Source organism: Plectropomus leopardus, chromosome 20, assembly GCF_008729295.1.
Source record: "Plectropomus leopardus isolate mb chromosome 20, YSFRI_Pleo_2.0, whole genome shotgun sequence".
Taxonomy (NCBI): Eukaryota; Metazoa; Chordata; class Actinopteri; order Perciformes; family Serranidae; genus Plectropomus; species Plectropomus leopardus.
In genome coordinates, this window is record NC_056482.1 from 28465970 (window position 1) to 28478306 (window position 12337).

At 35.6% G+C, this 12337-nt stretch overlaps 1 protein-coding gene across 1 annotated transcript in view; it reads left to right on the top strand.

Annotated features, from left to right (window-relative positions):
• The window catches only part of LOC121960152, a gene marked incomplete at its 3' end in the record, with an annotated part of 54200 nt that overhangs the window by 130 nt on the left and 41733 nt on the right, over positions 1-12337 (top strand). Inside the window, exon 2 of the mRNA XM_042509757.1 lies at positions 901-971. Coding sequence (XP_042365691.1) covers positions 901-971 — 71 coding nt within the window. The remainder of the gene's footprint in view (positions 1-900; positions 972-12337) is intronic.

Below are 12337 nucleotides of genomic sequence, written 5' to 3' on the forward strand. Positions count from 1 at the left end.
GTACAAAAAAAGTCTTATGAGAACTGAAATTTGTGAGAAAAGTATTTGCTTAAGTGGTGAAGCAAAATTGGAAATTGGTGCAGAAAAATTTACCCGAATGCAGAAAATAAAGGATTTAACGCTCAAGTGGAAGTGTAGGAGGAAAAGGAAGGATGCATAAATAAATGCATAAATAATTAATTAAATTAATTAATTAAAAAATGAATAAATACGTGAACTGAAAATAAAATGGGAAATTGAATAAATAGGGAAAATAATGTGCAAAGTGAAAAATAATACATAAATAAGTAAGCAAGTAAATATGAAAATGAATAAATTGATAAATAAAATGGAAAATTGAATAAATATTGTAATTTCTGGCATTTTAATTTATTCATTGACACCTTTATTTATTGTGTCAATTTCAGTCCTCCATACCCAGTGCTGAAATTAAACCTGGATAGATAGATAGATAGATAGATAGATAGATAGATAGATAGATAGATAGATAGATAGATAGATTTTCAGCTTCATTTTTTCAATAAAAGTGACAGTGACATCAGAGAGGGAAACCAAACAGGCCCCAAGGGAGGAGAACATTCCTGAAAGAGTTAGAATAGTTTCATTTCGATGAGAGACTGGTGCACTAAATCTCCAAAAATGGACAAGAGAGAGAGAGAGAGAGCGAGATTCGCATGCTCCTTAAAAAACTTTCTCTGTGAACTTCCGCCTGAGTCTTAATTTTTTTTTTTTTTTTTCACCCACATCACATTTCCCTCCTTTCTTCCCTCCTGTTCAACAGGCGGCCACCCAGGTGAAGCGACAGCTATTCTGTGCGCGTCGGTGGCGTGGTGCGTGCGCGCGCCTCCGTTACGCACGCCTCCGGTGAGCTGCAGGTGTAACCCTGGACCCACCCACAAGGCAAACTCCTGTCAGGCAGACAGAGCAGCCTGTCAGTCGGCAGCAGAGCAGCGCAGAGGGAGCGTCAGCAGGTAAGAGGCCGGTGAATGATTTACCTGTTGGAGTTTAACACGAGCGGCTTTCGGTGAAGTTGTTGTCATCGGCTCAGAAACACGTTTGTTCTGCTTTCTTTAACTTTCGTTCAGAGTTCAGCTGGTTGTTGTTGAAAAGTTGCTTGTAGTGGTTTTGGAGGGCAGCGGCAGACTGGACACCTGGGAAACAGTTTGAAACCAAGAAACTGGCAAGAAATTCGTAAAAGAAAAATTACCTAAAAATTCACAAAAAAAAAAAAAAAAATCCAAACAAACAGGAAAGTAAAACAAGCAGACAAAGAAAAAAATACCGAAAAAAGTCTTGAAAAAAAAATCTTTCTAATAATTTAAAATCTATAATTATGATAATAATGAACATAGTTTTCTGGACATTTATTCTTAGCTTTTTAAAAAAATGATTTTTCATGTCTGGTACGTGACATTATTTTCAAAGTCCTTTCAAAGTCCTGACTTTTTTTTCCCCATGTTTTTGAAAGAAATCAAATTAATTTACTCAGATTTCAAGTTCTTGGTGGTTATAGGGGTCCTCCAGCAGTATCAAGCACAATATTTTCTTAATTCTGGTGATTTTTAATCCACCAGTTTGTGCCTTTTCTGCAGCCATTTATGATGTACGCATCTTTAATGTTGTCAAAGTCCTTTCCTGCTGTCATCTGTTTATTTGAGGGTACAAATGCACATATAGGGGAAAAATCATTACAGCAAAATATAATGACTTTTTTTGGTCTGTAAATATTGTATTTATACACAATGAATAGATTTTTTTATTATATAAATTTTCAACATTGCAAAGACAAATTAAACATTTGGTAGCTTACCATAAACCATACCATAAAATATGATTTATATTATTGTCTTGCTATTGTTGTCTCAGGTGATGCTGTTATAACTTTATCTTTACATCTGATTGAAACTGAAACAGAAAAATCTGTTCAGGACCGAACTTTTGGCAGACACCAGCTGACAATGAAACTAGTTTGTCATGTTGATTATGAAATATTTTTATTTTCTCTCTCATGGTGCCACTGTTCTCAGTGGAAGGGCGAGTCTGTCTGTACTCTGCACTGTGCTCCGATAAGACGGAGGAGGAGACCTTATCTATATTTCAGATGGGCGTGCGGCGGTAATGTCACTTATGCCGGCTCCACACGGAGCCCCAGTGTCAGCTAGGAGTTAATTAATGACAACAATAATAACAATAACACTCCCCGACTCGACCACGTTTACATACACTGGACCTTTAACCATGACAGGGTTATAGCCTTGTTTGGAAGAAACAATGAGTTAGGTAATTGTTGAGTGTATGTTTGCGTTCTGTTGTACCGTTTGATACAGTTGTTCTCTGGTCAAATACAAACTGTGACATGGTTTTAGTGTGTCGTACAAAATCAAACAACTTTTTATTTATTCAAATTAATTAATTAATTATTTTATTTTATTTTATTTTATTTTATTTTATTTTATTTATTAATTCATGTATGAATTTAATTAATTAATTTTTATTTAATTTCATGGATTATTTATTTATTTAATTAATTAATTATTTTATATTTTATTTTATTTATTTATAATCTTTATCATTTTTTATTTCAAATTATGTTTTTAACAAAAAAATTGTAGCCTCTTTTAGCTTATCATTTTAATTTTACAATGCATTTAGAAACAAAAGTGAAACGTAGTGGGTAAGAAAAACAAACATTTGTGCTGGGAGTTGGTGGCGACCAAACTGGAGCTAAAGTTTGAGTGAACTTTTTTCACCCTCCTCTAGTTTTGTGAGTAAAATAATTGAGTAAATAATTATAAAGTAACACTGCCTTGACATGAGCTGTTTTTGTTTACCCACTAGTGATTTTTAACGTTCTCCAAAATGTTTATGTGAGAAAATGTTGGCCTTTTGTTGTTGTGTTAGCAGAGAAACAGTGTAAATGAAAAGCAGGTAAATAGACTTTGCGGTCGTGTGTCAGGTTATTGGACTGGTCCTGTGCAGACGTCCTGCATTCTGCATGTAAAATGCTGTTGTGATGCTGATGTCTCACTGACTTCTAAAACAAACTGAGGAGTCAGTCATGCATGTTTAAGTGTTTTTCCTGGGTGAGGAATGCTGAAACCTAGACTTAATATCAGCGGCTGGCATCTCTGACTCTCCGCCTTTGGCACTTTTCTGTTTGTCTCTTTCTGTATTCCTCCTCTTTATCTTTCTTTCAATCTTTTTCTGCTCTAATTGTCTTTTTTCCCAATATATTTTTCTTACTTTCTCCTCCTCTTCTTAGTCTATCGTGTCTCAGATTCTCCTCTGTTGTGCCTCTTTTTTCTTTACTTTCCTCTTTTTCATTTTTTCCCACTAACCAGGAGGCCTAAATAGTGACATGTGACAAGATTTTACTTCTTTTATTTGTTCATTTTACCCCTTTCCCCCTTTTTTAAATATCTAATATCTAAATATCTACACTTATGTACAGTATATAACTTTTAATTTTCTTTAGTTCATGGTTTTATGCCTCTTCCGGTGACAATCATAGCATTATGTTTTCAAGTTTTAGCATTCGGCCCATTTTTGTGAATGCATTATCTCAAGAGATTCTTCAAATTTGGCACAAACGTCCACTTAGACTGAAGGATGAACTGATTAGATTTTAGCAGGCAAAGATGAAAAGTCAAGGTTACTGTTTCCTTGCAACCATCTCATTGTTATGATCCCTATATGTCCAGGACATTTTTTGGAATTTTCTTCAAATTCAGCACAAACGTGTAATGAACTGATTACATTTTGTTGGTCAAAGGTCACTGTGACCTTTTGTTTATCTCATTCTCATGAGCACAATATCTCAAGAACACCTTTAGGGAATTTCTCCCAATCTGGCACAAACGTCCACTTAGACTTAAGGATGAACTATTTAGATTTTGATGTCAAAGGCTTCACAAAACACATGTTTTTGGCCATAACTCAAGAATTCATATGCTAATTATGGCAAAATTTCACACAAACTCTACAAAGTAGTTTATCATTTTGTTTTTGGGCATTTTGTAAAGCCACACCTCTCTTGACATCTGCTCTTTGAACTTGAAAGGATGAGTGATTGGTTGTACTTAATGTGTGCACCTGGCAATACTTACCTGTTTAAAAGAGGTTGGACTGTGGCAGTAATTAAACCTGCACCCTGAGGAAGACGTGTAATTATATAATGTAAAGCAAAACTTCTTTTTTTTACTCTGCATTGTTTTTTCTTTTTCATTCCCCTCTTTCACTTTCCCCTAATCACTCTTACCCACTTTCTGTTGATTTCTTCACACCACATTCACCCCCTTTGGTTATTACGTCCGTCCCTCTTGCCACTCTTTCAAATTAAATCTTTATCTTCAGAAGACGATGACTTTCTGAACAGAAAATCAAAATTTAACATGACAGTGGATCATATAAAACATCCAGCTCTCTCACACTGACCTCCCTCCCCCTCTCTCTCTTTCTCTCTCCATCTCTTTAATGTGTTTTAATGGGACTACATTCTTTCCCTTGACTCCGCTCCAAACACTTAACCAACCAGACCAACAAGAAAACAATTCTCTCTCATAGTTTTGCTCAGCACACACCCACATCTCTGTCTCTATCACCTTACTCACCGTCCACACACACTTGCCAAGAAGGATCCAGAAATAGCGACACGTCAAAATCCCAACTGTGTTTCCTTCCTTCTCCTGACATATTAAAGCGAAGTAAATGATGAAGTTAAATAGATGTTTGGACGTGTGTGTCAGGTTATTGGACTGGTCCTGTGCAGTCGTCCTGCATTTAAAACATTGTTGTGATGCTGATGTCTCACTGACTACTAAAGCAAACACAGGAGTCAGTCATGCATGTTTATGTTTCCCCTGGTTTAGGAATGCTGAAACCCAGACTTAATATCAGTATTTAGCATCTCTGACTCTCTACTTATGGCTGTTTTCTATTTTTTGCCTCAATATTCCTTCTCTTTATCTCTGTTTTTCTGCTCTAAGTACTGCGACCAAATCAGGTCTTGTTTTGATACCATACATGGTGATGCAGTTTTCAAGGCTTGGTGACAAAGCGATTCCTCGTAAGTCTATTTGGTGAACTAACTCACTGTAGCTGGCAAACTAAGTGCTGACACATAAATCTGCCAGGAATGGTTGCACTCGTCAGTCACAAAAGCCTTTAGAGTTTCCGAGCAGGAGGAAGAGCAGGGAGGGCTTGTGAATGTTTAACTGAGCAGCAGGTGGCACCTTGTGTGTGGCGACCTGGTGGTCGAAAGAGAAGCAATGCATTATACAAATGCAAGTTCATTTAGCGTTTTGTTTTCAGAATTTAATTCATCAACCCTTTGAAACGTGAGCAAATCGGCTTGATTTCTTTCAAAAGTAGAAAAAGGCAATGAGCAACTTAGCAAGAAATTAGTGAACTTACAAGAAAATTACTCAAATTAAAAGAAAAAAGAAATGGTAAAGGAACAAAAATAGTATTTTATTTGTATATTACATCAAAGAGACTGAACAGACAACAAAAATAACAAAGAAATACAAAAAACTAAAAAGATACACAAAACAACCACAAAGACACAAAATGACTATAAAGCGACACAAAAAACACAAAAAATGCACAAATTTAATTCAGTGAGACCCATCTGACTACAAAACAACACAAAGAAAACACAAAGAGACACAAAACAAATTCAAAGAGGCACAAAATGACTACAAAGGAACACAAATAACAAAAAAACACACACAAAATTATGTCATGGAGACATACCAATGACAAAACAACACCAAAGAAACACAAAGAGACAGAATTTGACCACAAAAAGTCACACAAACCAACAAAAAGATGCATAATGCCTACAAAGAGATGCAAAACTGTGTGTCTCGCTCCCATGGAGGAGAGGTGGTGGGGCCCTTAACATATCAGGGGCCCATTGTTTTACGAACCGCCCATGATAACACAGGGTCCTTGTGTTTTGTGTGTGAAAAAGAGAGACTTAAGTATTGAGATTGTAGATGATGTCATTGTTTTTAGAAAGCTGGCGCCCCCTCCTGCAGATACCTGTGTGTCTGTGTGTCTGTGTCTGTGTGTGTGTGTGTGTGTGTGTGTGTGTGGTGTGTGTGTGTGTGTGTGTTGTGTGTGTGTGTGTGTGTGTGTGTGTGTGTCTCGGTGTGCACTCCCATTCACCGAAACCTCCATTACCTTCGCATTTAGCTATGTCATAAAAGTAGAATGATGAGCTCAGGCTTGGCTACAACACCCTGAAACTTTGAGGAGACGCTGCCTGTTTTCTGAACAACTCAAACATTTCTTAACCCTTTACAACCTGGATCGACATCAGTTTTGTTGCGCTACATTTAGACGCCTTTCACAGACATTTAAACCCCAGAAACGAGGGAAAACTGGTTTAATTACTTTTGAAAATATAGGAAAAGGGCTTGGCAAATTAATATTTGGAAAGTTGAAAATAAATAAATAAATAAATTATTAATAATAGTAATAATAATAGTAATAATAAATAAAAGTCAAATAAAAAAACAGTAAAAGGTGACTGTGGGCAATTATTAAATATTATCCACATAAACAAAAGAAAATCCAAAAAATTATTTAGATATTATCCAAATAAAGCAAAAGAAAAACAGTAAAAGGTGGCAGATTATTAGATATTATCCAAATAAAGCAAAAGAAATCCAGAAAACTCTTTTTATTTTCTTATTATTTCTTAGAATTGCATATTTATTGCATATTGCATATATATAAAATTATGTCATACAAAAACAAAATAAAAAAAGATATTTTTTTCTCACTTTGTTATGGTAATTTTCTCATTTATTTTTGTTTAGACCTTTTGTGTTTATTTGTTTTTAGGTACTAATTTCTTGCTAATTTTGGGGGGGATTTTCTTGTGAAATAGCTCATTGTGTTCTTCACAATTTTCTGAAGGAAAAGCCAATTTGCTCAGGTCTCAAAGGGTTAAATGCACCTGGAGCCCATCTGAATCTGTGCAGACTAAACTTGTTATTCAAGCCTTAATCATCTGCAGAGGTAAAGTTATGTAAAAATCTTGACAGTGAACATTTTTCAGATAATTTCAATATGAATGCTTCGTCTGATCTGTCGATATTATCCAGGTCACCGTTCTCTCAATGACACAAAGACAAGTTTGCATAATGTTGCGGTGTGCAGCTATTGCTGTGTGATGAGTTCTTCTTCAGGGTGTTGTCTGTTTGTGAGCTGTAAGGAGCAGAAAAGTAGGTCTGTTTGTCTTCATTCTCTTCATTCCCATCCTTTCGTGTTTGCAGAAGTGATCACACACATCCCGTCCGAGGCATGCAGCACTGCGAAAATCATTAGATCTGCTGTTTGTGGAGCTCAGCAACGAAACTCAACCTGAGAAAGAATTTTAAAAATTGCATAAAGATACTTACATGTTCCACTTTCATGTAAAATCTGAAATTAACGATTGAGCCTTTTAAACTTTAAACAAATTGGATTGATTTATTTCGAAATAAAAGAAGGAATGACCCCAAAAATTAACAAGAAATTAGTCAAAAGTACAAGAAAATAACAAAACAGAAAGTAAAAGAAGGCAAGACTTGAAAAAAATGTTTAAAAAATTATAATAATTCTCTAACATAATTTTAAATATGTATTTATGATAATTATTTAAAGATATGTTAATTTTATTTTATTTATTTATTGACTGTATTATTTATTTTATTCCCCAGACATTTTCTGGATTCATTTTTGGAACTTCTTACCAAGTTGTTTGTTGCCTTTGTGATGCTCCTTTTTTGTTTTTATGGTATTGCATCAATTTACTTAGGTCATGACGGTGCTCCAGGTCTCTGCACCATCCCCCAAAGCTCCCTCATAAATAACCAACAGTCCCTTGGGTGATCTAAATCCTTAACTGGCAAAATAATATAAATGTTTTATCATAACCAGCTGCTCTAATGGACGCAGAGGTCAGTAATGCTTCATATTATACAAAAATGTACCCAAATATAGACCATTCCTGTTTGACGCTGACCAAAAATGGTAGTTGTGGGCGTGGCATGTTGTGGGTGAGCGTGTTTCACTTCTTCTGTCCATATTTGTCGCTCTCAGTTCAAAGTCGTGAGGCAGGAACATGAGCGTGACTCTATAAAACAGCGCAAGTATTTAGACTCTGCCGCCCCAAAGTTTCACGGAACAAGCCGTCTATTGTGTGCCGCATTCATTGCTATTATCACACAAATGTCAAGTCGTCTGGTATGAGGAACACCCCGAGGTGGCATCTGGTGCCCATCAATCATTAACGCAATGGGATTTATGTAGAGCAGGAGAAAGTTCCCATAATGCTCTAAAAAAGCCTCTCTGTGTGGCTCGTTAGTCACTCCGTGTTACAAGTCTCACGTCAGTCAAGTGGTTTATTCTGAACACGGACGACTGTTTCTTTCTGATTATCAGATTGTTTACAGTAGTGATTTTTTTAATTGAATACATTTATACATCAAATTTCTCATGTTTATTCACATTTCATGTATAATTTTAGCAATTTGTTTGTCGACACAATTATTTTAATGGAGGTTGTTCTGTACACATATTTATTGCACGTCATATTGCGTTTCTTTCAATTTTTCCTCTTTTAACAGCATTTTTTGTAACATCAGTAAATTCTGTTAAGTAGGATGTTCCCATATTACATCTTTAAAGTGTGTGGTTTTAATTTTACCGCTCTTGAACACTAAAATGATATCCATTTTGCTGTCTACTGTTGGCCTGATTCCATGTGAATGCAGCATAATTCAATATTACAGTGAATTAAGAGCAACACAGTGTATGCTTAAGAGTTAGCGTGCAGCTTGTTATAACAGTGGGTGCTAAATGTTTATTGTGGGGCAAGAAACATGAATGAACTCTCTGATAGTGTTTATTCTTTAATTTGTAGGTACAGTAGAGAGTGTCACTGTGGAGTAAATTGTTAGCAGTCTTTAAGTCTTTTAAGTCACTCACCGGTGAGGTGTTAACATGAAGACTTCAATCACTCGTCACAGCAGTTAAGTGTTACTATGCCGCCTGCTGTGACTCATCAAAATTGTTATCTGGGTCATGATTTTCTCTTCTCAGAATGATGATAAATGATGAAAAACATCCTAAAAACACAATTTGTTGCAGCTGAATATTGGTTTTATTATAGTAATTATTATTAATAATAAGCATTTGAGAAGACTGTGATTTAGAGTGCAACGAGTGCAACTCAGCAGTGAATCATGGGAAAGTAGGAAGGTGTTAGGCGAGTATGTGAGGAATGAGGGTGTGAGTCTTGAATGGTTACGTCAACACATGCAAAATTGTTTGGAATGGTAACATCACATACTTTTTGTACATTTCCATTTATGTCAATGGTGACGTTGTCGACTCACCTTTTAGAAGACAGCTCCTCGTTAAACTATGATGTGTCCATATCAGTGTGTTGTGTAATACAAATATCAGTTTCTGATACAGGCAGGCAGGGAGGGATTGTATGTCGTAATCTGGTCGTACCTGGCAGAAACTCACCTTTTCTCTGATAATCCTCTTGAATGAACTGATGTCATGGCTCTTGGCTTTCTAGAAGTAGTTTCACACACAGACTCAGACAATACTTTGTTTCGAGGCCACATACTTTACGATAGCAGCATTCTTTACTGATGTGAGTATGCAAAAATGCAAGTAGTGACACGTCATCAACTTGCATAATCTATTTGTCCTGTCTTACTTAATTCCAGTTTAATTAAATGAGTCAACTAAGTTGTAAAATCATCAGACTCACAATGTGATCTAAGACCACAGGTTTCACAATGGCTCTCTCTAGGGCTGCACGATTAATCCAATAAATAAATTAATAAATAAATTAATCCCATTCTCAATTCAGACATCTATGCAATCTCATTTCTACATGATGATGCTCCTATTTTATTATGCATTCATGTTAAGTCCCTGCAAATTAAAAACCAATATTTCCTGTTTTGGCAGCTTCATTATCAAAGTTATTAAAACTCCAAAACCACTTTATTGTAAAGAATTTATAGGAAATGAAATATCCACTGTTTTAGTCTCTTAAATCTCCGCTAGCTGCTGGGCTAATTTATACAGTGTATAACACCATAGGCTTGTGTTAAAAACGTTAGCATATTTTATTTGTTGAGAAAACGTCAGTCTATCTTGTAATTGTGTCGAATTTTATATGTTGCTGTTGTTCCTGGTTTCATGATATCTCCACTAGCATTTATATGCTAATTTATACAATGCAAAATGCCATAGGCTTGTGCTAATAACATCAGCATGTTGTATTCGTGGGGAAAATGTGTCCCGTTTTTGTCTTTGAATCTTGTGAGTTAAAATGAAGACGGCTTGTGTTTGAAATTGTTGCCATGTGTAATGTGTGTTTTGAGTGTTTTGAATCAGTCAAATTAGCACGTCCCAGAATCTCCACAGCTGACTGTTTTGGAGGTGTTATTACTGCAGAGTATCGTGTGAGAGAATCTGTTATTTTACAATGAAATTAAGTGCAGATGAATGCAAAATGTGCATAAAGGTCTAATGTCTGAAAGACATCCCTCATGCACTTGATGATTTGACAGTGGGACAGCCACTGTGCAAATGAAACCAAATGTTTTAACATTGGGATTGGACCTCAGAGTTTATTAGCTCTGAATGACCGAAGTCTCAGGGGGATCTTCTGTTACTGAGGTGCACATATTCTGCACAAATCATTGGAGTCAAAGTTTATAAAACCCTTTCAACCCTTTCCAAATAAGTAACTGTGGCTGATTTAAGTAGCTAATTAAAGCCCAGATAAGATCTTTCATGAACTGAAAGTGTGTTTTGAAGCACTGAACTCCATGAAGGTCAAAAGAAAGCTGTTGTTGATGTACACTGTGTACTTTTACAAATCAGAAGCAGAAGTATACCAGAAATAACTCCTGGGATGCATTGAACTTAAAATATTTATGGTACTTCATATAACCTTTACAGGTGATTTGAATTTAAGTATTCAGGCCATGAGACTGAAGGCAGTGCAACGTTTACACTTCACAGAATACCAAAGTTTCACCACTGTTGGAGGAAATATTTTGGGTTAATGGTCTGTGCACTCAACATGTGTGTTTTGCAATATCAGAAACAAGATAAGGAGAGAGGAATCCACATTTTCAGTCTGATTCTCCTTAAATGTCTTGTCTCTTAGTTTTTCATACAGGCAGCTTGTTTACTGTATTACGTGAACGTCAGCATCAGACTGACATCCCGCTGAACCCCACAGTAAACTCTATATAGACAAAAAGAAGCAAATATTTAAATATTTGTATTAAACAGACAAATCTGATTCAGCTGGCATATTTTTGAGTCAGAAACAAGCCTACAGTTTGTGCTGTTTAATTAAAACATTTAAATATTTGATTTACGACTAGAATTGGAACCTTTTTTAAAAAAAACTTGTTGAAATAACAAGTTGATAAATTAATAATATGGCGTGCCATTCGTGACAATTATTTAGTATCCACGTCCAGCTCTTTTAGTTGTCTTTGCCTTTTTTGTGCAAATGAAATCTTATATCAAATTATCAAGGAAGATAGTTTTTGATTGACGTTACAGTCTGTTCTAGTGTTGTCACAACTATCAATTTATTGATACATATAAATTCTGAGTATTTGAAATGATATCAATAGCTCATTTTGTTCAGTTTTGATAAACAGCTACCAGCCGCTCTTTCTTGCTCTCTCTTTGTTAATGTTTCCTACAATCATTCTGTCTTTCTCAGCTTTAAACTAAGAAAAAAGAAGTTATTGTTGTCATGTTAAAGGCCTTAAAAGGTAAATTTAATGTCAATACTTCCTTGGTATCAAAATTGGTATGAAATATTGACTTACTATTTTACACAAGTTTAAATGTCTGCCAGTGTAGTGATGTGTTTTAGTTGATTTTCACAAAATATTGTGACAAGGATTTTTGATATACAAAATCTACAAGTAAAATACTAAGAAAAAACTATTGCGGTATAGGTTATAATGAAGGTAGATTCTATCGGGAAATTTACAGTTCTTAAAATCTCTTCTTCTAAAACACACACACTTATACTTTACTTTAACTGCAAACTGCCGTTTTATCTCCCTGAACTCATCTGAATGCCTCTCAATATGTTTCTGCAAAGCCTTTCATCCCATTTCATCAGCCTTTCCAAAGCTCACATTCCCCACCTCGCCATAATGTTCAGGCCAAACGGTTTAGATTTTAGGGTCATGCGTGTGTTTTGGAGCCCATTTTGTACATCTTGTAATTTCTCCTGCTAATGGACGCCTGAGAGTCCTAATTATTCATCTCAGTCATT